This window comes from Marmota monax, unplaced genomic scaffold, assembly GCF_021218885.2.
Source record: "Marmota monax isolate L192 unplaced genomic scaffold, Marmota_monax_Labrador192_F-V1.1 WCK01_AAM20220418_F8-fsc00096, whole genome shotgun sequence".
In the NCBI taxonomy this organism is placed as follows: domain Eukaryota; kingdom Metazoa; phylum Chordata; class Mammalia; order Rodentia; family Sciuridae; genus Marmota; species Marmota monax.
The window spans coordinates 4540928-4568358 of NW_026695236.1; the positions used below are offsets into that span (position 1 = coordinate 4540928).

General features: G+C 34.1%; 1 protein-coding gene across 7 annotated transcripts in view; it reads left to right on the top strand.

Annotated features, from left to right (window-relative positions):
- Nucleotides 1–27431, top strand: part of Dlg2 (discs large MAGUK scaffold protein 2) — a 2050987-nt gene that overhangs the window by 18870 nt on the left and 2004686 nt on the right. For 6 of the 7 annotated variants that reach the window (XM_058577380.1, XM_058577376.1, XM_058577381.1 and 3 more), the window contains one exon: nucleotides 12177–12308. In XM_058577380.1, coding sequence (XP_058433363.1) covers nucleotides 12177–12308 — 132 coding nt within the window. Of the gene's footprint in view, nucleotides 1–7020; nucleotides 7038–12176; nucleotides 12309–27431 lie in introns of those variants that run through there. The other variant, XM_058577379.1, reaches the window with a different exon arrangement.

Below are 27431 nucleotides of genomic sequence, written 5' to 3' on the forward strand. Positions count from 1 at the left end.
TGTATCTGAGGTGCAGGTGGCACAGATTTTTCTCCCATTCTCTAGGCTCTCTGGTCATGTTCTTGATTGTTTCCTTTGCTGTGAAGAAGCTTTTTAGCTTAATACCATCCTATTTATTGATTCTTGATTTTATTTCTTGCATTTTATGAGTCTTATTGAGGAAGTCAGTTCCTAAGTTGACATGATAGAGAGTTGAGTCTACTTTTCCTTCTATTAGGCGCAGGTTCTCTGTTATAGTGTGTAAGTCCTTAGTCCACTTTAAGTTGATTTTTGTGCAGGGTGAAAGATAGGGGTTTAATTTCATTTTGCTGCATATGTATTTCCAGTTTTCCAAGCACTATTAGTTGAAGAGGCTATCTTTTCTCCAATGTATGTTTTTGGCATCTTTGTTTACTATGAGATAACTGTATTTATGCGGGTTTGTCTCTGTATTCTCTTTCCTACATGTCGGTTTTTGTGTGGATACCATGCTGTTTTTGTGAATATGCCTCTGTTCTGTAATTTAAGGTCTGCTGTTGTGATTCCTCCTGTTTCCTTTTCTTGCTAAGGATTGCTTTGGGTATTCTAGGTCTCTTATATTTCCAAATGATTTTCATGATTGTCTTTTCTGTTTCTATGAAGAATGTCATTGGGATTTTAATAGGAATTGCATTAAATCTGTATAGTGCTTTTGGTAGTATGGCCATTTTGACAATATTAATTCTGCCTATCCATGAGCATGGGAGCTCTTTCCATCTTCTAAGGTCTTCTTCAATTTCTTTCTTTAGTGTTCTGTTGTTTTCATTGTAGAGGTCTTTCACTTCTTTTGTTAGATTGATTCCCAAGTGCTTTAGTTTTTTTGAGCCTATTGTGAATGGGGTAGTTTTACTAATTTTTTATTCAGTGGATTCATCACTGATGTATAGGAACATGTTTGATGTTGGGTGTTGGTTTTATATCCTGCTACTTTGCTGAATTCATATATGAGTTTTAGAAGTTTTCTGTTAGAATTTTTTGGATCCTCTATGTATAGGATCATGTCAAAAGTGATAGTTTGAGTTCTCCTTTTCCTATTTATAGTCCTTTAATTTCTTTCTTATGCCTAATTGCTCTGGCTAGAGTTTCAAGGACGATGTTGAATAGAAGTGGTGAAAGAGGGCATCCTTGTCTTGTTCCAGTTTTTAGAGGGAATGCTTTCAATTTTTCTTCATTTAGAATGATGTTGGCTTTGGTCTTAGCTTAGATAGCTTTTACCATGTTGAGGTATGTTCCTACTATTCTTAGTTTTTCTAGTATTTTTAATATGAAGTGGTGCTGTATTTTGTCAAGTGCTTTTTTTCAGCATCTATTGAGGTGATCATATGATTCTTGTCTTTAAGTCTATTGATGTGATGAATTACATTTATTGATTTCTATATGTTGATCCAACCTGCATCCCTGAGATGAACCCCACTTGATCATGGTGCACTATCTTTTAATGTTTTTGTATGTAATTTGCCAGAATTTTATTGAGAATTTTTGCATCTGTGTTCATCAGTGATATTGGTCTGAAGTTTTCTTTCCTTGATGCGTCTTTGTCTGGTTTTGGTATCAGAGTGATACTAGCCTCATAGAATGAGTTTGGAATGGTTCTATCCTTTTCTATTTCATGGAATAATTTGAGGAGTATTGGCATTAATTCTTCTTTGAAGTTCTTGTAGAACTTGGCTGAGAATCTGTCTGGTCCTGGGATTTTCTTGACTTGTAGGATTATGACAGTGTCTTCTATTTGATTGCTTGTAACTGATCTGTTAAAGTCATGTAAGTCCTCTGGATTCAGTTTGGGTAGGTCATATGTCTCTAGAAATTTTTTGATGTCTTCAAAATTTTCTATTTTATTGGAGTATAAATTTTCAAAATTGTTTTTGATTATCTTCTGTATTTCAGTAGTGTCCATCATGGTATTTCCCTTTTCATCATGAATTTTAGTAATTTGAATTTTCTCTCTCTTTTCATTAGCATGGCAAAAGGTTTATCAGTTTTATTTATTTTTTCAAAGAGCCAATTTTTTGTTTTGTCAATTTTCTGAAGTGTTTCTTTTGTTTCAGTTTCATTGATTTCAGCTCTAATTTTAATGATTTCCTGTCTTCTACTGCTTTTGGTGTTTATTTGTTCTTTTTCTAGGGATTTGAAATATAATGCTAGGTCATTTGTTCATCGACTTTCTATTTTTTTATAAATATTTTTAGTTGTAGATGGACACAGTACCTTTATTTTATTTATTTATTTTTATGTGGTGCTGAGGATTGAACCCAGGGCCTCACATGTGCCAAGCAAGCGCTCTGCTACTGAGCTACAGCCCCAGCTCAACTTTCTATTCTTTTAATGAAAGAGCTCAATGCATTGAATTTTGCTCTTAGCACTGCCTTCATAGCGTCCCAGAGATTTTTTAAAAAAATATTTATTGTTTAGTTGTAGTTGGACACAATACCTTTATTTATTTATTTTTATGTGGTGCTGAGGATCGAACCCAGGGCCCCACACATGCTAGGCAAGTACTTTACCGCTGAGCCACAACCGCAGCCCCATCCCAGAGGTTTTGATATGTTGTATAGGTGTTCTCATCTACTTCTAAGTATTTTTTAAATTTCATCTATGATTTCTTCTGCTATTCATTTCTCATTAAATAACATATTATTTAGTCTCCAGGTGTTGGAGTAGCTTCTATTTTTTATTTTACTGTTGATTTCTAATTTCATTCTATCATGATATGATAGAATGAAGGGTAAGGGTAGTATCTCTATTTTTTGTAATTGGTAAGAGTTGCTTTGTGGCATAAGGTATGGTCTATTTTAGAAAAGGATCCATGTGCTACTTAGAAGAAAGTTTATTTGCTTGTTGATGGATAAAATATTCTATATGTCTGTTCAGTCTAAATTATTGATTATATTATTTAGTTCTATAGTTTCTTTATTTAGTTTATGTTTGGAAATCTGTCCAGTAGTGAGAGAGGTGTGTTAAAGTTACCCATTATTATTGTGGTCTATTTGATTTTTGAATTTGAGGAGGTTTTTTTTTTTTTTTTTTTTTTGGTGGATGTAGATGCTCCATTGTTTGGGGCATAAATATTTTTGATTTTTATGTCTTGTTGATATATAATTCCCTTGAGCAGTATGAAATGTCCTTCTTTGTCCCTTCTGACTAACTTTGGCTTGAAGTCTACTTTATCTGATACGAAGATGGAAACCCCTGCTTGTTTTCTTATCCCATGTGAGTGATATGTTCTTTCCTATCCTTTCACCATCAGTTTGTGGATGTCTTTGCCTATGAGGTGAGTCTCTTGGAGACAACATATTGTTGGGTTTTGTGTTTACATCTAATCTGCCAGTCTATGTCTTTTGATTGATGAATTTAGGCCATTAATGTTCAAGGTTATAATTGAGATATAATTTATATTCTCATTCATTTTTATTTATTTCTGGTTTTTAATTTGACTTAGTTTCTCCTTAGATTGACTATTCCTTTAGTATAGTTCCTCTACACTTTGCTGGTTTTCACTTTTTTTTTTTTCTCATTTCATCTTCATGGAATGTTTTGTTGAGAATGTTCTGTAGTACAGGCTTTCTAGTTGCAGATTCTTTTAACTTTTGTTTATCATGGAAGGTTTTTATTTCATCTTCAAATCTGAAGCTTATTTGCTGGTTATAAAATTCTTGTTTGGCATCCATTTTTTTTTTTTTTTTCAGAGCTTGGTATATGTTGTTTCAGGACCTCCCAGCATTGAGGGTCTGGATTGAAAAGTCAACTGAGATCTGAATTGCTTTCCCCTATATGTAATCTGCTACTTTTCTCTTGTGGCCTTTCAAATTCTATCCTTATTTTGCTTTTTAGGCATTTTCATTATAATGTGGCTTGATGTGGGTCTGTTGTAATTTTATACATTTGGGGTCCTGTAAGCCTCTTGTATTTGATTTTCCAGTACATTTTATGTGTGTGTGTAGAGGTTAAGTGAGTTTCTTGTGAGAAACATAGAGTTGGTTCTTGTTTTTTTAAATTCATTCACTCACTGTGTGTCTTTTAACTGGAGAATTTAGTTCGTTACATTCAAGGTTATTTCTGATAGGTAAGATATTACTTTCTTTCTTCCTTTTTTTTTTTTTTTTTTTTTTGTACCAGGGATTGAACCTCAGGAGTACTGGACCACTGAGCCACATCCCCAGCCCTATTTAGAATTTTATTTAGAGACAGGGTCTCCCTGAGTTATTTAGCAGCTTTTAGTTGCTGAAGCTGGCTTTGAATTCATGATTCTCCTGTCTCAGCCTCCCAAAATACTGAGATTACAGGTGTGTGCTACCATCTGGCTTTATTATTCTTCCTTTATGTTAAGTGAATTGCTTTAGTAGTATGTTTTGGTTCTTTGTCTTTTTTCTTTTTTAAAGAATATCTTTTTTAAAAAATATTATTTTGGTTGTCAATGAACTTTTATTTTATTTATATATATGCAGTGCTGAAAATATAACCCAGTGCCGCACACTTGCTAGGCAAGTGCTCTATCACTGAGCTACAACCCCACTGCCTAGCGTGTTTTGATTCTTACTAGTAGCCTAGTTCAGTGACTGTCTGCCTACTAGTGGCTGGGAATGGGCCATCTGTCCACATAAGAAATAGACAAAAGATGGAAATAATTAATTGTGAACTTTATGTAGTTTTTTCAAGTTGGGAAGAAACAATTTAGCTGCTTTCTCTCTACCCATGCTGCCCTATACAGAATCAGTTACAACTTATGTGGACACAAAAACCATGTGATATACATATTTAGATTTAGTTGGTCCAAGGAAGGGCAACATGGGAAAAAAAAAGACAGGAAACAAACACATGCAGATTTAGTTATTCTGTGTTAGGATGGGGGCAGGGGTCCCATTTTTCCTCTCCAGCTTCTTTGGCACCTTTCTCAGAAGGAGGAATTTTGTTCTTAATTCAAAGTCCCCAAGTTCATGTTTTAATTCCCTGCTCATTATTTATGATATTTGTTTGTTTGTTTGTTTGTTTGTTTGTTTCTTTCTTTCTTTCTTTCTTTCTTTCTTTCTTTCTTTCTTACAAGATAGTGTTTATTTTAGTGACAATATGAAGGCAAAAGTGAAAGCAAATGTGAAAGGCAAGACAGAGAAGAGAATACATCACCAGATTGGGTGGGGGGCTAACACCAACACCTGAAGTCATGTAGCTGGGAAGTTGGTGTTTCTATTATATATTTTTGCTCTGAGGTTACCATTAGTTGTACAAAATATATATTTTGGTTATAACAAGTTATTTTGAAATGATAGCAACTCAAAATAATTGCAATGATAAAAATAGAAATAATCAAATAAAAGAATGAGAGGGCTGAGGCTATGGCTCAGTGGTAAAGCACTTGCCTAGCATGTGTGTGTGAGGCACTGGGTTTGATCCTTCGCACCACATATAAATAAATGAATAAGATAAAGGTCCATCAACATCTAAAACAGAATTTTAAAAAATGCGAGAATATACACTAATAAAAAACTCCACTTTACACTCTATTCCTCCCACATTTTGAATTTTTGATATTTCATCTTATATCTTTCTGTATTGTGTATATCTTAATGTATTTATTTTTCATTATTTTTGTTTTGACTTTAGTTTTCATACTAAATATATGACTGGTTTTTGCACCACATTTACAATATTAGAACATTTCAGCCATGTGTGGTGGTGCATGCCTGCAATAACAGTGATCTAGGGGACTGAGACAAGAGTTTCACAAATTTGAGGCCAGCCTTAGCAACTTAGTGAGATCATTAGCAACTTAGATCCTCAAAATAAAAAGGAGTGGGGATGTAGCTCAGTGGTAAAGTGCCCTTGGATTCAATACCTAATAATGTGAAAACAGACAAAAAACAAATCAAAAAACCCAGAAAAAACAAAAGCAAATCAATAAGCAACAACAAAAGCAAACCCTAAAACCCAAACCGAAGCAAACAAGACAATCTTAGAGTATTCTGAATTTGTATAATTTTTTTTATACAAATGTTTAAAAAATGTTTTCTTCTTATTTTTTACCATCTCTTTCTTTCAGTTTGAAGAACTCTATTAGCATTTCTTGTAGGTCTGGTGGAGATATATTCTCTCAGCTTTTGTTTGTTCAGGACTGTCTTTATCCCTCCTTCGTTTTTAAGATAGCTTTGCTGGGCACAGTATTCTTGATTGATAGATTTTTTCCCCCAATAAGTATTGTGAAAATCTCAGACTACTCTATCCTAGCCTAGGAGGTTTCTGCTGAGATGTCAGGTCTGTTGTTGATAACCATTTATATTATTTTTCTTCTCTTGCAGTCTTGAGAATATTCTATCTCTCACTTTTGAGAGCTTAATTATGAATATGAAATGTCCTAGGTATATATGTGGTTGAGTTCAATTTGGCTGGTTACCTTTGACCTTCCTGTACCTGGATATTTGTATGTTTCTGTAGGTTTGGGAAGTTTTCTGTTATTTCTTCAAATAAGTTTTTACTGGTTTTTTTTTTTATTCTAGGGTTTTCTTGAACTCAAAAAAGCTGAATATTCGCTCTTTTGATACTGTTTCAAGTTCCTACCTTTCTTTTTCAATCTTCTTCATTCTTTCTTTGTTCTCTTCCAACCGTGCATTTCTTTTTTAAATAAAATGTTTTTTATTTTTGCTAACTATGCATTTTTAAATAGCCTGGCTTTGAGCTCACTAATTCTTTCTTCTGTATTATCTATCATGATAGTTGATGATTTCTAACATATTTTAAATTTTTCTGAGTATACTTTTCATCTCAATAATTTGATTTTTAAAAATGTTTCATCTTTTTTGTTAAGTACCTTTGTTAGGGGTACAATATTGAAGTATTTCTGTGTGTTTTCTTTAAGAGCATTGAGTTTCCTTAAAATAGCTCTTTTAAATTTTCTGAGAGTTCGCTCATACTGAATACTACCTGGTTATTTTCTGTCATCTTATTTTAAATATTAGGTGAGGTCATGGTTTCCTGAAAGCTTTTGATGATTCTTGGCATGTGATATCATCTGGACATCGAAGAATTAGGTATTTATTCCAATCTTTCTAATCTGACTTTGTTTGATCCTATCTTTCCAGAAAATCTAAGTAGGCTACTTGTTTTACTGTAAGCCTGTAGTTACCTCCACTATTTCAGCATTGGATGGTGCTCAAGCTCACATTTGCCAGGAGTAGCTATTGGTATGCCGTCACTATTTTTGCATTATAGAGCAATGCAAGCCTGGGTTTGTTCCAGATACACTGTTGAGTTATTGTTCAGAAAGAAATAGGAGAGTGCCTTGAAAGAGTAATCTGTACCTATAAACCTCTTCCTGGAGACACGGTAGGCCCAGATACCTTTTCCACAGTTACTTCCCTATGGTCAGGAAGAATTCTGCCTGGCTTTGGGCAGAACCTTTGTGGATGAACCAACCTTAGTTCCTATGTCATACCTGTTGCCACCAATGCCATCAAGCTGTGTCATACTTGTAGACCACAGCCTACCAAGACTACCAAGGGACTGCCTTCACCATTCAAGGCTCCTTTGTTGAGGTGGACTCATGGCCCAAGACTGCTTCAATCAGCCATAGGTGATGCTACCCGGAATAGAAATCTGATTTACTGGGGCCATGTGTCTTCCCCTGGCAAAGGATCACTTTCAGAGGCTCCATTTATAGGTAGAACTGAGAATGCGGGCTATTAGGTTTTGCTTAGTATTTGATTTCACCAACCAAGCATTAAAGTCCAGGGTAAAGTCTTGTGCTTACTATCCTTTCCTGTCCCCAGCAAATAGGGTTTTGTACCACATTATGTTGCCTGAGGTTGAGATAGTGTTAGTAAAGGCAGTCCCTTGGCCACCTAGGCCTCCTTAAAACCCACAATAAGATGGGTTGTACCTTAGCCTTATGGTGCAAAGATCTATACAGTTTCAGAGGGCAGTAGGACCAGCACTGCAGCTCTTGGTGATAAAAGCCAATACAGGAGTCCATCCCATCCAGCTTGGGTCTCTTTTTGGTGGTAGAGCAGTTCTAGAACCCCATCTGGGAGTATTGGCCTTGAGAAAGCTGTGCTGCACAAGATTGAAGGATGGGTGATAGAGACAGTTCTTTTATCACCAAGGCTAATGCTAAGCTGTGTCACACCTGAGTCTCACAGTTGCAGGGATCTACATAGAGTTGGGAGAGGGCAGATGTGCCCCAGGCCCAAAATCTGTCCCAATTTGTGCACAGGTCTCCACAGGACCTTCAATTTTGACCAAGTGCTTGTTATTTTTTTTTTTTTCAGGGAGCCTGGCACTGGGTTCCAAGACAAAAACACTGTTAGCTTTTCATCCTTGCTCCCCAGAGTTTGAAATCTTGCTCCTAGCTCTGCAGTTGGAGGTTGGAGAAGGGGTGTAGCAGTAGTCAGCCTCCTGACCTAAAGTAGTTATAATGGCTCATGTCATAGCTATTGACTGGTCATAGGGATCATGGGGATCTGGCCAGTCCTTGGTTTCACTATGGAAGGCCTGGAACTGTGCTTCAAGTCTAAGGCATGGACTTAATTCTCCCACCCTGAATCGGGAGGCATCTCTTTCCATTTTGGACTCTTTGGAGTTGGGGGAGAGTTGGCACAGGCTCCCTGGGATTCTTTCCTGCCTGCCTTTTTCAATAGGTGTTTTTTTGTTTGTTTGTTATGGTATCTTATCCAATTTCCTTAGCTCCTATGAAGGTACTTTGATGTGTGACTAGCTGTTTAACTTAGTATGTTTATGGGGAGACAATCCTAAATGATCTTACCCAACCACATCTGCCTCCAGAGCACATTCATTTTTTTTTATATTTCCAACTTTCTTAGGCAAAAAATAACTAACTATATAATGTCTTCCTTCATCTATTATTGGCTAATTGAGTTTTTTTTTTTTAAGGGATTCAGCTTGAAATTTTCCTCACTACTATAAGGTGACATATGAACAGAGACATGAATGAAGTAAAGGAGAAAGCTCTGGATATCTAAGGGAAGAGTGATTTAGGCAGAATAGCAAGTATAAGGGCTCTGATATATGAGAATTCCTGGGATATTTGAGAAAGAACAGAAACCACTATGGTTGGAATAGTTTGGTCAAGAGGACAGGTATAAGAGCTGAGGCCAGAGAGAAAGTTTTGTTTTGTTGGGACAGGGAGTCACTGAAGGGTTTGAGCTGAGGAATGATATAATCTGATTTATGACTTAAAAAGGTATTTCTGTCTGCTGTGTTTAAAAAAGAATGTAGGAGAGGCAAGGAGGGAGTGGGGAAATGCTGATGAGTGATATTGGCCAAATTATATTGTTATATTGTGTGCATGTACACATATGTAACAGTAAGTCCCATCAATATGTACAACTATAATGCACCATAAAAATGTGGAAAAAATTTAAAAAATCCATTTTGCCAAAAAATATGTATGTATAAAGCAAAAATTTAAGGAACTATAACACATTCCTTATTAATAATAGAAAGCTAATAAAATTCTCTCAGAGTTCAATGATCAATATAAATCTGAAATGTCAAGGCTGTAGACGAATTGAATCACACAATAAATTGTGTTGGTCCAATAGATAATAGGTAGAATTTTGTACTACAGAGCATAATACACATTATTGTCATGTGTAGACAGAAGAATCATTAAAAGACAAAAGAATATGGGATGGCAAAGGTGACAGCATGTAGACTAGTAGGAGATTATTGCAATAGTGTAGGGGGCAGATGTTGGTGGCTTTGATCAGTGTGGGAACACTGGGGGTGGTGAGGAGTGATGCGATTTTTGCATATAATTTGATGTTAAAGTGCATAGGATTACTGATGGATTAGATTGTGGAATTAGAAGAGAAGAATGAATGATGATTCCAAGAATTTGGACCTGAATGATTGGAAAGGTGGGCTAAACATTGCAGGAGAAGCAGATTGAGGGTGGTAGATAAGATCAGGAATTCAGTTTTGGTAAGTTTGCGCTCTGTCACATCCAAAAGGAGATGTTGCTTAGAGGTCTAGTGAAGAAAGTGTTTTCAGGAGTGCAATAGCATCAGATACTAATGATGAGTCATGAGAGATGACCCAGGGTTGACCTTTGGATTTGTTAAAATGGAGATGAAAGGTGACATTGACAAGTGTTGTTTTGGTGAAATTACAGGAAAGCCTGATTAGAGTGATATCAAACCAGAATGAAAGGAAGTGGGGATAGTAATTACTTCATATAGTTCTGATAACAAAGGGGAACAGAGAAATGGGGACTGTAGTTGAAAAGAAATGAAGAGTCAAGGAACATTTTAAAAGTTACTGTTATTTCAGTTTATTTTTATGCTAATGGGAATAATTGAATGGAAAAGAAAAAGAATTGATAATGAAACAAGGTCTTTGAGTAGGTAAGAGGCTAGATACCTGCTCAAGTACAGGAGCTGGCTTTTTTTTTTTTTTCTTAATAACTTGGTGGGATTTTTATTGTGAGAAGTCCAGTTTGAAAGAGACACCAGCGAACACTTTTCTAGTGTAAGACCAAATTTTAAGGGAATTGTGTGATCTAATACTCCCAAATTGGAAAATTAGGTCTGCGATTGCCTAAACCCACAGGTAAACCCCACTATCCTTAGTTATACTAACAGGATATAGGCTTCCAGGGCAGGATATCCTCCAGAAAGGGTCATGGAGAAAATGGTCATGGAGAAAAATGGACAAGGGAGATTTCCTCAGTGTGTAAAAATTGGGGCATCCATAGTGATTGACCAAGAAATTCACCCTGTAGTGAATTTTTAAAAATTATTCCCATGAAGGAGCTGGCTTTTGATAGAAGCACAAATATTTGATCCACAGTAACAGAAGGGAAGATAGAATATATGGATACACTTCTGGGTTAAATCTGCGGATGCTGTGTTAGGAGCTTGTGGAAGTTGTCTTCTGATTTTCCACAAAATAGGAAGTAATATCATCAGCTGAGAAAGGCTCTGAGAAAGAAGAATGGGAAGGTTTAGGAAAAAGGAATGTTTTACATAGAAATATACTGTTTAGTAAATATGAACTATTGCTATAAATTGTACTTAGTCTGTTTTTGAAAATGTCAAGTTGGACGGGATAGAAGGCTTTTAAAGTTCAAAGACAATCATCATCTACTACATGCAAAGACAGTGTTGCTCTGGTAATTTTTTTCAAGGATATTTCTCTTTCATGCTCTCATGAAAGAGAGACATCTATTCAAGAAGTCTTACTATAACATGATGTACATTAAGAATGCCTACTATATTTGTGTGTACAAACTGGTTTTGAAAAAGAGGAGATAGAGATTGATTTTAACCATCAAAGATGATTTTATGGATGAGAGAGCATTTGAGTGAGGTCTGGATTAAGGGAAGGTAGGTGTTCAGTTGACTTATCAATTGCTTTATATATACTAGACATGGGGCTAAGCATTGTGCACACATTGTTGTAATTAATTCTAATACCCGTAGGAAGGTGAAGCTTAAAGAGGTTAAGTAATTTGATAAAAGTCATACACAGCTGGTAAGTAGGTTTCAGACTCAGATCTAGCTGACAACAACCCCTTTTTAATATAGAACAATGGTTGTTGGGAGAAAGAGTGCTATTGGATAGAATACTCCAGTACAAGGAGTTAATAGGAACAAAGAAAAGCACAGATGTGAGAAAACGTAGAGAAAGTGTGTGTGTGTGTGTGTGTGTGTGTGTGTGTGTGTGTGTGTTCACAGAAAGTAATAGAAGGGAAAAAGTAATTCAGAATGACATGGGCATGCACATTGGGAAAAGATGGAACATACAGTGGAAGATAAAGCTGAAATATAGGCTGTAAGCGGATCATAGAAGAGAGGTTTCAAATGTCATGTTAAATAATCTGGACATTATGTTGCAGGAAGTCATAAATTTTGAGATCGTTTTTCTGTACAAGAGAATCATATCTACTATGGAGCATCTGGCCAGTATTATAACTCTTTGTTTTGTTTTACAGTTGTAGATTCTTTCGCAAGACAATAGGAAGTAAAAGTGGGAGACTGACATTAAATGTCAAATGCAGTTATCAATTTCATATAATAGTGTATGAATATGTAATTATTTTATTGAATTATTTTGTGTCATGAAATTAGGAACACTGGTATAAAGTAGATTAATGTTAGCTTACTATTTTTAGAAGGCCATATGTCAGAAATTAAAATTATGTTTTTCAGATACTGACCGAGCCTTATCATTATTGGAAGAATACTGCAAAAAATTAAGAAAACCAGAGGAGCAGCTGTTGAAAAATGCTGTTAAAAAGGTGATGAGTATATTTAAGAGCAGCTTATTCCAAGCTTTGCTAGGTATGTATTATAAATTATAATTATTCATCTTAATGGTCAGAATTGGGCTTAATAGTTGGAATAATGAGGTCACAGAGTCTGATGTTAACCAAATTTCAAATGGGGATGATTTTCCTAAATACTGGAAGGGAAGATTTGTTTGCTTGTTTTTTTTTTTTCTTATTTAATGTTTACCTAAAAATTGTTATAAAATGTAAGGGATAGGTGATTGAAAAACATAAATATTGACCCAACAACTCAGGAGGCTGAGGCAGGAGGATGATTTGAGGCCAGCCTTAGCAACTTTGATCCTCAGCAACTTAGAGAGATTCTGCCCCAAATAAAAAATAAAAAGAACTGGGGACATAGTTCAGTGGTAATGCACCCATGAATTCAATCCCCAGTAGGAACAACAAAATAATTATATTTATATATTTATGCATATTTCAAATGAAGATTCAGAAATAAAAATTTTACAGATTAAAAACCCTGAGTGTTTTATTGCAAAAAGTTGAGGACAGAAAATGCTTGAGAAAGAAATTGACTTCCTTAAGAAAAGGGATTATCTAATACAAAAATACATTGTGGTCAGTTAGAATCAAAATTTCGCTCTCTTCTTAGAACAAAAATTTAAAAAAACTCTCTTTATCTTTCTTGCTTTTCTTAGGAAAGTTTATGATATGAGATTGAAAAATTTATTGATGAAAATTGCAGTGTCTTGAGATTCTTATCAATTCATCATGAACCCAATCAAATGAGTAGTAAACCTTAGGTTTACTCTTTTATTTTTTAAATATTGTGAAGAAAATAGAGGATATGGTTTATTTATGTATGTCTTTATTCACAGATCTTTTGCACTTGTGCAAACAGATAGGTTTAACTTTTTTTTGATATTGTAAGAGACAAAATAAACAAGCAAAACACAAATGCCTCTCCCAACAAAAACAATTAAAAAAATTTCAGCATTGTACATTTTATTTTATTTAATTATTTACTTTTCTTTGCAATGTTGGGAATTGAACCTAGGGCTTTGTGTATGCTAGGTAACAGCCCAGGACATTTTAAAGAAATGACTGACTGTAGTAGACATTTTTATTACTTTTCCAAAGTAATGGTTATTGATATAAAATCTAAAAATAGGAATTTATGAGACTTAATCTTGAAAATAGTTTGTTTTTACTATAAATATCTATACTTTTGATAAAACCTCAACTTTATAGTATGATTATAATTTTAAAAATCATTATATTAAAAAAAAATTAAAATCAGTTTATGAATAGAAATAGAAGTAAAAAGCTTTACAGGGTTATTTTGCCTGTGGGTTAATTTCTTTAAAATATTCTATTTTGGCTGACAAGAATTAATGACACAAATAACTATAATCATTTTAGCTAGTATTAAGTGAAAACAACTCTAAATGGAGTCTTGCAGAATTTAAATAAACATTTGTCTTTAGAGAACAGTATTTTAGAGAACATTTTTAAACCACAAATTTCTCAATTAGAAATTAATAGCATCATCAAATTGATAATTAGTAAAGACCATTAACAGGCAATGTGTCTAAATAGGTTCATAAAATATGTTTAGTTAAGACTGGCTACATCTTTTGAGAGCTTGAGCTTTTGAGAACTTTATTTAGGAACAGCAACTCCTGATTTGCTGGGTCAATATTTATAGTTATGATTTTTAAAATCATATAACCATTTAATAACACCATTACATAGGGAATAAAAAGACAAATGAGTGATAAAGAAATGCATTTTGCCATTATTTTGACTGAATGATAAGTACCTTGGCTTAAAGTCTATAGTGTAGTTTGAATTTTTCTAATAAAATGAGAGACAATATAATCTGTAAAAAGCTGTTATGTAAGTAATCCCAATACCCAGCTTGGGATGGATAGATTTGCTTTAGCTGGTCTTTTAAAGTCATTTGGGGATAAAGCAGAGTGCAAAGAATAGAGCACTATACATCAAAACATAATTTTCTATTGAATTCTGTGTGGGTAGCTAAATACTGTTTACTAATTTATTATTATTGAATGTTTGAGTGCTCTCACTGTGCATTTTCTTTAAAGACTTTAAAGAAAAGCTATATAATCATGTGTATCCTGAAAAAGATTCATATCTTTATAAAAGCATAAGGAGTGAGCCACCTGACAAATAGGGTGTTTTTTTTTTTTTTATCATCTATTGTTTGCTTTTTGTTTGAACCAACTCCCTCCTTTTTTTTTTTTTTTTTGGTTACAAGTAATGCAAGATACTGGCTCTACCCATTGACTGGTATCTAGATAAGCAGTACAGTGAAATAGTACCTTGAATATATTTCAACTAACTGCTTAAATAGAGGGAATCATAATGCAGATTATAATTACTATGCGTAGTAATTATAGTAAAACGAAGCACTATTAATTACTACAGCATGTGTTATAATATTTACATGTGACCAGAAAAACCAAACTCTCTCTACAGACAAAAAGAATACTTCTAAGAACAAATATTATCCCCCTTTTGTAGTCCTTTAAAATCAAAGACAAAAAACCAAAAAGCTAGTGTGTCTTAGGTGGTATAATCTTCGAGAACTAGAAATTTTTCTACATAACCGTGATCAGTATTATAGTGTGTAAAAGCATTCTATAAATGAGTTCTTTGATAACATAGCAAAGATATTATGCTTTTTTTGATTTTAAAATAAAATTTTATCTGATTATAAAAGGTATATATTTATTTTGTATTTTTTAAAATGAAGAAAATGAAAGAATATGAAACTCAATGGTAAAATATTTTTTAAATGGTAAATAGGATCTCTGATTAACATGGAGAATGATGACTTGTTTAACTTACTTCGTTCTTCTAAAATTTTTGTTATTTATTTTGATTTTCCACTTACCAATAACTGACACTGAAAAAGACACTATGAAAATCAACGATTTTCATTAGTGTACGAAACAAACAAGTATCTGAGCAGTATGCTAGAAGCTACACATTTAGATGTTAGGCTTAGGGCGACATCTTGTGGTGCTACTAAGGAAAAAATTTATCCAATGGATAATTACAGTTTTATGATAATTGCAATATCAACAATTTCCAGAGACTGAATATGAGTGAATTGGAACTCCACAGTGTTTTACAAATTAGTTTGAGTCTCTCTAGTTTAGACTAGCTAAAACATTCAGATTCTCAAGGTACTTTATTAGGTTATTTTTTCTTTAGGTGATGAGAAAACAAGTTGGAAATTTTTTTAAAAAATTCTTTTGATTCTTGTCGTTTAGATCAACTTTGAAAATTTAAAGATCTGTATTAACAACATAATTATTTGTGAAAACCATTTTAATATAATGAGTCAGTTCATTTTCTGATATCTAACATAAATGTTTTTGTAACTTACTGAAAATTATGCATTTTTTAGTCATTACTTACACAAATATGGAAATAATTACATACATATTTCATAGATTTTAATCCTTTCTGAAACCTTGTTAGTCTCATTTAATTAATTTATTCCTTTGTTTCACTACCTTGTTTGAAGGGGAATTCTTTTGAAAGACTTAGAACAGGCAGTAAAACTATACTTTCTTTAAACCTCTACTAATAGTAACATCTCAGAAAAGTGCTTATCTTGTTTTATGCAGGCTTTTGAGACTTACATGTCAGATTTTGTGTTAGAATAGGATACTTTTTATTTTCATAAGGTTTAACAGAGAATCCTATGGATACTTGAGATTACTGGCAGTAGTGATGATATAGTAGATGAGCTACATATTGATCTATCATCTCCATGTTGAAGGCTTCTACCACATCCTACATACTAGAAGCTTTAATTAGCCCTTTCATTATTTCTCAGAGTCTTTTCTCTCTCTCTCTCTCTGTGTGTGTGTGTGTGTGTGTGTGTGTGTGTGTGTTTTGAGGATTGAACCTAGGACCTTGCTAGGACCTTGTGCATGTCAGGCAAGCACTCTACCACTGAGCACTGTCTCTGGTCCTCTCATAGCCTTTTATTAATATTACTATAAGATACTTACCATTTCACTTTCTGAGAAATTGAATATATTTGTGTTCCCTTAATTAAGTCTGAAGTTGAAAGTAGAAGTTACAGCTAATTAACTTTTAAACCCTCAGTATATTGACCTTTAACAATTGACCTTCAATATTTTTTAATTTATTTACTCAACAATTATTTTAAAAATACTTCCTATGTGTTAGACATTGTGCTAGCAGTAGCTAAAACATTCAGATTTTCAAGGTACTATATTAGGTTATTAGGGATACATTAGTCAACTATGGAGGACAGTGCTTACCCTTATGAGCAAGTGGAGGAAATCAAATAGGGGGAAAGAATCATTAAAAACAATTAATTAATTAATTAAGTATAGTGATAGTAAAGGCACAAAATAAATGTGTTAAAGTTTTATCACTTTTTCCCTCTAAAATCTGGAACAAGACAGGGATGCCCTCTCTCACCACTTCCATTCAACATAGTTCTCAAAACACTGGCCAGAGCAATTAGACAGACGAAAGAAATTAAAGGCATCAAAATAGGAAAAGAAGAACTTAAATTATCACTATTTGCAGATGACATGATTCTATACCTAGCAGACCCAAAAGGGTCTACAAAGAAACTATTAGAGCTAATAAATGAATTCAGCAAAGTGGCAGGATATAAAATCAACATGCATAAATCAAAGGCATTCCTGTATATCAGCGACAAATCCTCTGAAATGGAAATGAGGACAACCACTCCATTTACAATATCTTCAAAAAAAATAAAATACTTGGGAATCAACCTAACAAAAGAGGTGAAAGACTTATACAATGAAAACTACAGAACCCTAAAGAGAGAAATAGAAGAAGATCTTAGAAGATGGAAAAATATACCCTGTTCATGGATAGGCAGAACTAACATCATCAAAATGGCGATATTACCAAAAGTTCTCTATAGGTTTAATGCAATGCCAATCAAAATCCCAACGGCATTTCTTGTAGAAATAGAGAAAGCAATCATGAAATTTATATGGAAAAATAAACGACCCAGAATAGCAAAAACAACTCTAAGCAGGAATTGTGAATCAGGCGGTATAGCGATACCAGACTTCAAACTATACTACAGAGCAATAGTAACAAAAACAGCATGGTACTGGTACCAAAACAGGCGGGTGGACCAATGGTACAGAATAGAGTTCACAGAAACCAATCCACAAAACTACAACTACCTTATATTTGATAAAGGGGCTAAAAGCATGCAATGGAGGAAGGATAGCATCTTCAACAAATGGTGCTGGGAAAACTGGAAATCCATATGCAACAAAATGAAACTGAATCCCTTTCTCTCGCCATGCACAAAAGTGAATTCAAAATGGATCAAGGAGCTTGATATCAAATCAGAGACACGCCGTCTGATAGAAGAAAAAGTTGGCTACTAACTACATTCGGTGGGGTCGGGCTCCAAATTCCTCAATAGGACACCATAGCACAAAAGTTAATAACTAGAATCAACAAATGGGACTTACTCAAACTAAAAAGTTTTTTCTCAGCAAAAGAAACAATAAGAGAGGTAAATAGGGAGCCTACATCCTGGGAACAAATCTTTACTCCTCACACTTCAGATAGAGCCCTAATATCCAGAGTATACAAAGAACTCAAAAAATTAGACAATAAGAGAACAAACAACCCAATCAACAAATGGGCCAAGGACCTGAACAGACACTTCTCAGAGGAGGACATACAATCAATCAACAAGTACATGCAAAAATGCTCACCATCTCTAGCAGTCAGAGAAATGCAAATCAAAACCACCCTAAGATACCATCTCACTCCAGTTAGATTGTCAGCCATTATGAAGTCAAACAACAACAAGTGCTGGCGAGGATGTGGGGAAAAGGGTACACTTGTACATTGCTGGTGGGACTGCAAATCGGTGCAGCCAATTTGGAAAGCAGTATGGAGATTTCTTGGAAAGCTGGGAATGGAGCCACCATTTGACCCAGCTATTCCCCTTCTCGGTCTATTCCCTAAAGACCTAAAAAGAGCATGCTACAGGGACACTGCTACATCGATGTTCATAGCAGCACAGTTCACAATAGCAAGACTGTGGAACCAACCTAGATGCCCTTCAATAGACGAATGGATAAAAAAAATGTGGCATTTATACACAATGGAGTATTACTCTGCATTAAAAAATGACAAAATCATAGAATTTACAGGGAAATGGATGGCATTAGAGCAGATTATGCTAAGTGAAGCTAGCCAATCCCTAAAAAACAAATGCCAAATGTCTTCTTTGATATAAGGAGAGTAACTAAGAACAGAGTAGGGTCGAAGAGCATGAGAAGAAGATTAACATTTAACAGGGATGAGAGGTGGGAGGGAAAGGGAGAGAGAAGGGAAATTGCATGGAAATGGAAGGAGACCCTCAGAGTTATACAAAAGTACATACAAGAGGAAGTGAGGGGAAAGGGAAAAATAATACAAGGGGGACAAATGAATGTCAGTAGAGGGGGCAGAGAGAGAAGAGGGGAGGGGAGGGGAGGGGAGGGGGGATAGTAGAGGATAGGAAAGGCAGCAGAACACAACAGACACTAGTATGGCAATATGTAAATCAATGGATGTGTAACTGATGTGATTCTGCAATCTGTATATGGGGTAAAAATGGGAGCTCATAACCCATTTGAATCAAAGTGTGAAATATGATATATCAAGAACTATGTAATGTTTTGAACAGCCAACAATAAAAAAAAAAGTTCTATCACTTTTAGTTTGAGTTAAGTAAAAACACATTTTCCCATTATAGTAATTCTAATGTAATATATTTATTTAAAAATAATGTTTGAAAACATCATGGCTATTTTGGTTTTAGCTATTAATATATACTTTTTGTCACATGATCATAAGGAAATCAAGGAATTTTACAGTAATATGATTTTGGAACAACTTGGCTCTAAACTTCTAAAATAGAGATTATTAAAGGTGGTTCTTTGACTAGCAGCACCAGACACCTGTGAACTTTTGATTAGCATTCTAAAACTCTTGGGTCTCATCCTAGATATACTGAATCAGAAACTCTGGAAGTCAGGTTCAGCAATGTCTTAATAACTCTTCTTGGGGGTGGGGTTGTAGTTCAGTGGTAGAGCGCTTGCCTTGCACAAGTGAAGCACTGGGTTCAGTCCTCAGCACCACATAAACATAAATAAATGAAATAATGGTATTGTGACCATCTATAACTAAAAAAAATTCTTTAAAAAAACTCTTATTGGTGATTCTGAGGCATTCAGAAATTTAAGAACATGTGTCAAGGAAGATAATGTAATATTTGAATGTTATTAATGAATTTGAAGAATATGACAGAGGCATTTCTTCATTCTTAGGTTTTATAAGAATGTCTTTGACAAATTAAATGAAACATTATTATTCTGGGACATATCTTGAGCACTTTGAGAATTCATAAGTACCTAAATATCATTATGGCATCCAATTTTTCTTTAAAAAAATAATCCAAAGTAGTAAATGGGCAAAATACTTCTCAAAAGAAGAAATACATGGGAGTTATAACCCACTTGAATCAAATATATGAAAAATGATATTTCAAGAGCTATGTAATGTTTTGAACAACTAATAATAAAAAATACCACTTGATAATTGATTCCCTTCTTCCAGCTCTATTATTGCAAATAAAGCAAGAGTATTTCATAAGTAAAAAAAAGAAGAAATACATATACCCAACAAATACATGAAAAGAATTTCAATATCCCTAGCAATTAGGGAAATGTAAATCAAAATTGCATTGACACTTCATCTACTCCAGTCAGAATGGCAATTATCAAGAATACAAATAGTAATAAATGCTGGCGAGAATGTTGGAGGAATTGTACACTCATACACTTTTTGTGGGACTACAAATTAGTACAACCACTTTGGAAAGCAATATGGGGATTCCTCAAAAAAACTAGGAATGGAACCACCATATTATCCAACTGTCCCAATCCTTTGTATTTATCCAAAAAGAACTAAAATCAGCATACTATAGTGATATGGTCACATCAATATTTATAGCAGTGCAACTCACAATAGCCAAATTATAGAACCAGCCCAGGTGCCCACCAATAGATGAATGGATTAAAAAATGTGGTATGTATACACAATGGAGTATTACTCAGCCATAAAGAAGAATGAAATTATGGCATTTGCTGGTAAATGGATGGAACTGGAGACCATCATTCTAAGTGAGATAAGCCACATGCAGAAAGTCAAAGGTCAAATGTTTTCTTTCATATGTAGAAGCTAGATCAAAATAAGGGGAAAAAAAGTGTGTGTGTGTGTGTGTGTGTGTGTGTGTATGTGTGTGTGAATCCTGTGAAAATAGAGGGGAGATCAGTGGAATCGAAGAGGAGAATTGAGGGGGAAGGAAGTGGAGACAGCAAAAGGGAGGAATGGTAGAATGAAATTGACAAAATTATACTATTTGTGCTTATGCATATATCACAGTGAATTTCACATTTATAGCTCTAAAGCACTGATTAAAAATACTATAAACAATATGGGCTGGGTTGTAGCTCAGTGGAAGAGCTCTTGCCTAGCATGTGTGAGGCACTGGGTTCGATTCTCAGTACCACATATAAATAAATAAATAAAAAGTTCTATCAACAACTAAAAAAAATAAATAAATAAAAAATAGAAGGAAGACCAATAGAGCAGAGGCAGAGGAAAGGGAGTGAGGGGCGGGGTGGGGGGTGGAGGGAGAGAAAGTACTGGCAACTGGAGTGGAGCAAATTATATTCTATGCTTATATGATTATGTTAAGTGAATCACATTATATATAACTATAATGCACTAATAAAAAAAACATGGGAAAAATACAATAGTATATCTGAAACATTTAAGTGATTTTTCCCACCTTTGAATACTTAGTGATAGTATCTACCTGTACTGCTTTTGATAGAGAACAGCAATGCTACATTGAGATCCTGATATTGGTTTATTTAAAAGAAGCATATATATTTAGGGAATTCTTGTGGCCATTCACAATCTCAAAGCACATGCTGTACTGAAACAAAGAAATTACTTGGTATGGACTTTCAAAAAAGTCTTAACTGTTTAAAAACATTAAATGTTAAAATCTTAGATGCTTAAGGAGAAATTGACAATTAAAGTCAGTTAAAAATGTAACATTCACTTACATGTAAAAAAGTCCAAGACATCATATAATCTAGACTTATACTCTGTACAGTGCTGTAGGAGTTCAGAGAATCATGGGGTTATTATAGATTAGTATTACAATGGGAACTTTTATGTAAAATGTAAATTTAAACAATCTTGTCACTGATTGGATTTGTGTTACAAGAGAAAAAATGTTCCCATCCATTCACACATTAGTTCACTTACTAGATATTTTTTGAATACTGTATCAAGCAATGTGATGCATACTTGGGAGACAAACATTAAACAGCATTGAATACATGATTGCGGTGAGTACTACAAAAGAGAAGCAGAGGGTACTATGAGTTAGAGGCTTAAGTTTAGCAGTAAATCAGGAAAAGCTTTATAAGAAAGTGGTATTTGAAGTAGTGAAAATCATAAAAATTCATTAATATGCAAAGGAGAGGCAGCAAATGGATCTGACTGGAACAGGGGTTCAAGAGGCTCTTGATATTTATAGTTTTAAAATGTCCTCTAGGAGCTGGAGATGGCATCTAATACATTGCAGTCTTAAGTTTGAAAGTGAACTTGAGAATTAAGAGGAGTAAGCATAAAGCATGACTCAAACAATTCTTGTAATTTCCTTTGTTAAACTACCATATTTAAATGTGCTTAGTTGTTTGTTTTATGTCAGGCAGGAGCAAGTATTTCTTAAATTTGATAATGTGGGTTGGATGCCATGAATTGGACTAGATCATTCTTGGCCCTGGACTTTGTATATTACTGCAAGATTTATGTCACCAGATGGCACTATTTAACTAAATTTATGTGCTTTGGATGTTTATAAGGCGGTTGTTTCTAAGTAAAGAATGCTTTATTTGTGCGATAGTAGAAATAGGAAAAATAAATGTGTTTTCATGGCATATGAGATTACACAGTAAGAAGGTGAAATCAAAAGGTTTTGGGGGAACATGAAAGGATCTGGTGATTTCTGCTCAGTATGTAATAAATGAAAATTTGGGATGATCAATAAAACAATATGTGGCAGCTAGGAAAATGTAGAACATAATGGATTTCCCATCTAGGTTTTTCTATAGCAAACATGCTAATCTTACTAATATTAAGGTGTTGAATCTTTCAGTTCTTTAACAATTTTTAGAGAGTTTATATGCATAATAACAAAAATATAAAGAAGATTTAATAGATTATTTTAGGAATAGTCCCTTAAAAATGTCCTCAAATAGGTTGGTAATAATATGTAAAAAATTGTTAATAGAGTAAATGTTCTATTGAACTATATAATAAAATTAATGAAGATATCTTCTTGGAATAAGCAGCTACCTGAAGGGAATCCATATTTATCATTTAGTTAAATACTTCTTTACTACTTATCCTACCTTTAAGCAGAATCAATCACTTTCTCCCTAATGTGCCTATAGTATTTGCTCACATTCCTGGTGTAGCACCTATTGTGTTGCACTATTGTTAGATGATCACACATTGATTTCCCTCAGTTGACTGTGAGTCTCTTGGATTCAGGCCTGGTTCTAATGCAGCCATGTGTAGTATGGAATGTCCTCCTTTACATTTTTTTATTTGATAAAATATATTTCAGTTCCTACTATATAAGGGGCATTATGTTAGGTCCTGGGGATTTTGTGACAAGAGAGATGTGGAATGTTTTCATGGAGCTTGTGGTCTATTAAGGGTGATAGGAATAAGTAAGTATAATTTTGATGAGAACTTTTTGGATTAAACAGATCAAATCATGAGGAGTTTCTTGAACTGGTGAAATTCACATATTATACTGTGTTAACAATATTTAGATAGTTTGTTTATCAAAACCTTCTAGTAGCTTTCTATTAATCTTGGACTGAAATTTAAACATCTACCTTTAAGATTTCCTATCATCCCTATCTACCTACTTCTCTTATCTAACTGTCTTATTCATACTCACTGTACTCCAGCACACCAAATTTATTTTCCTCCCTAAATGCTGTCCCAGGACATTTCACTTGTTTTCCTTTTGTCTAGAGTGCCTTTATACACAGATCTTCAAATCAGGCTTAACTTATCATCTAGGTTTCGAAAGTGCATTTCTACTGCACTCCTTATCTTCCCCCAAGTCATATCTATCCCATTATCCTGTTTTGGTTTTAACACTGAATGTATTACTAAACCAAATTTCTCTATGTGTTTACTGGATAACTTCCTCAACTGAAATACAAATTTCCAAAGAATAACCATCTTGCCTTATTTTGTCTTACTTTTGCTGTTCTTTTATATTAACTATGTGCCTTGCACATTATAACCACTAAATAAAATTTTGTTAAGTGAATGGATGGATAATTGAGTTGCAGGCCTGGTACTCTGTTTGATGCTTAAGTTAGACCTATGTGCTCAATTGAAAGGGATTGAAAGCTTAAGCAAATAGGGCTTTATTTAGATTTTTTTTTCAATGGACCTTTATTTTATTTTATTTTTATGTGGTGCTGAGAATTGAACCCAGTGCCTCATACATGCCAGGCAAGTGCTCTGCCACTGAGCCACAACCCCAGCCCAAGGGCTTTATTTTTATTACATGACATCCAAAGATAGGCAGTTACTGGCATTTAGTCAGCATCTCAAGAAAGTACTAGCCAACATCTCTGCAATTATTCTAGTATTTCTCTCATGTTTGTTATTTTATTGCCATAACTTGGTTTCTGTAGTCCCAGATACCATATCTAACAAAAGTATATGAAGAAGGGGAATAACAACTTTAATTGTTGTTCTTTTCTTTTCAAGAAATCGAACAGCTCTCTAGTGCTATCACCTAGGTCTTATCTCCTTTTCAATACAGATTTTATTTATATCAGCCTGGCCTGAACTAGGTCACATGGCCACCACTAACTCAAGGCAGACTGAGATATGTCAAAAAATGTCATGTTATTTAAACCAACCATGAATCACTGGGATGAGCATATTGTTGCTCCTCACAAGATTGGGGTTCCATTAGTGTAGAACAAGGGGACAATGGGTATTGTATAGAAAATTAATGGTATTTATTATGTATATGTTTTATGTAGTCCTCCTCGTCTAGATATTTATTATTAATGCTATTTTATAGACACAAAAACTGAAATTCAAAGACATTATATAATTTGATTAAGATTACATAATTTTAAGCTCCATGATTAAAATTGGATGTAGGGAATCTGAACAAGAAATTAGAGAATCACAGAAGGCAAGGCAGAACACTGATCCTGTCAGAGAGCTTATAGAAACTTGATTGAATCTTCTTAAGCTGAAGAAAAGACCTGAGAGAAAACTATCTTCCATTATGAAAGGGAACCGAAAGTCCAGCTGATTGCATTCCCATCTTTCCAGCCATGTGATATATGATATTAGTTAATTCACTTGGTCTTTCTGGACCTCAATATCTTAATTTATAAAATTAGAGGATTTCCCCTTCTTCTTAACTACATGGTTATTTATTTATTTAAAAAAATAATTTGAGTACCTAAAGCTTTACATTTTTAAATTTGTTCTTTTTAGGTATACATGATAGTAGAATGTATTTTAACATATTATACATACATGGAGTATAACTTATTCTAATTAGCATCCCATTCTTGTTGAACATGATGTGGAGTTCCAATGTCATGTATTCATATATAAACATAGGAAAGTTATGTTTGATTCATTCTACTTTCATTATACTTTATTCTTCCCTATTTCCATTCTCCTTCCCTTCCCTTCATTCCCCTTTGCCTAATCCAATGAACTTCTATTCTTTGTCCCTGCCCCCCACATTGTGTGTCAGAATCCACATAGAAGAAAGAACATTTGCCCTTTGTTTTTTTTTCTGGGATTGACTTATTTCACCTAGCATGATAGGCTCCAGTTCAATCCATTTACCTGCAAAAGTTATAAATTTATTCCTTTTTATGGCTGCATAATATTCCACTGTGTATATATATCACATTTTCTTTATTCATTTATCTCTTGAAGGGCACCTCGATTGGTTCCATAGCTTAACTATTGTAAATTGAGCTGCTATAAACACTGATGTGGAGGTGTCACTGTAGGAGGCTGATTTTAAGTTCTTTGGGTATAGACTGAGGAGTGGGATAACTGGGTCAAATGATGGTTCCATTCCAAGTTTTCTGAGGAATCTCCATACTGTTTTCCGTAATGGTTGCACCAATTTGCAGTGCTACCAGCAATGTATGAGTGTACCTTTTCCCCCACATCCTTGCCAACATTTATTGTTGCTTGTATTCTTGATAATTGCCATTCTGACTGGAGTGAGATGAAATCTCAGGGTAGTTTTGATTTGCATTTCTCTAACTGCTAGAGATGTTGAACATTTCTTCATGTATTTGTTTATCGATTGTATTTCTTCTGTTAAATGTCTTTTCAGTTCTTTAGCCCATTTATTGATTGGGTTATTCATTTTTTTGGTGTTGAATTTTTTTAGTTCTTTATATATCCTGGAGATTAACGCTCTATCTGAGGTGCATGTGGTAAAGTCTGTAGGCTCTCTCTTCACATTGTTGATTGTTTCCTTTTCTGTGAAGAAGCTTTTTAGTTTGATACCATCCCATTTGTTGATTCTTGATTTTACTTCTTGCACTTCAGGAATCTTATTGAGGATGTTAGTTCGTAAGCCAACATGATGGAGAGTTGGGCCAACATTTTCTTCTAGTAGGCGAAGGGTCTCTGCTCTAATGCAAAATACTTGATTCACTTTGAGTTGAATTTTATGCAGGGTGAGAGATGGAGTTCAATTTTATTCTGCTACCAGAGATTTCTTGTTTTTCCCAGTACCACTTGTTGTAGACACCCAATGTATGTTTATGACACCTTTGTTTAGTATAACTGTATTTTTATGGGTTTGTTTTTGTGTTCTCTGTTCTGTACCTTTGGTCTACCTGTTCGTTTTGGTGGCAATATCCATGGTCCTTTATGATTTTCACTTACGATAGATCCAAATTGAGTTTCTGTTTTCTCTACTTTTTTTCTGATTTTGATTTTGTTGTTACACCTTGTCACATGCTTCCTTAATATGTAGTTTTATCCTTAGCAATCTTTTTACTAAATCAACCATATGGAAAGAATAATGATTTAGGTATGGCACTTTCTTCTTGGTTAATAGTAATTTTTAAATTGCTTTCCATGAGAAAAAGCAACATCTGTCTTAAAAACACTTTTATTTTTAAACAATATAAGAAGAAAAGGGGCAAAATTCCATTGATAAATATATATATATTTTTTCCTTAGGAAAGTAAAGTCAAAGTCTGGGAGAACAGAAGGAACCTGTGAGTGGGGGTGGGGATGAATGATTTAACTATTCATCTGCTTTGGTAAGGTAGTGCATTAAGCACCCTAAGAACAGCATTCTTTTTGAAAGAAGCTATTTAATATCCTCATAATGATCTAAGCTATTATAGTTTATTTTCTAATTTTTAAAAATTCTGTGAATGGCCATATCTAATGGTCTCATTATCATAGAGTTTTCCTAGATAGATAGAGACTGCATTTCAAATTCATGATAAGAAAATAAAAAAATACTTCCCTATATATAATATAGGGAAAGTGAAAGAAAAATTCAGTCTTTTTCATACCTAGGGAATGGATTTGTGAAATAGAAAGGGAGAAGTAGAAAAAGAACAATGTGATCAAGCAATTGAGAATTGAAGTCATCCCTGGTAAGAGCTGAGCTTCTATCTGCTAGTTTCCTATTAGGGAGTGTTTGGAAGGCTACCTGCCTTTTAAGGTACTTGATACTGCTCATCTACACTAGAATACATGTGGTGGTGCAGTGTGGTAATTGTGACCAGGCAAAGGATCTCTGACCTTAACTTTTCCTGAGTCACTTTCAATTATATTATTTTTTTAAAATTTTATTTCATTATTCTAATTATACATGAGAGCAGAATGCATTTCAATTCATAGTACATATATACAGCACATTTTTTCATTTCTCTGGTTGTACACAAAGTAGAGTCACATCATTTGTGTCTTATAACAT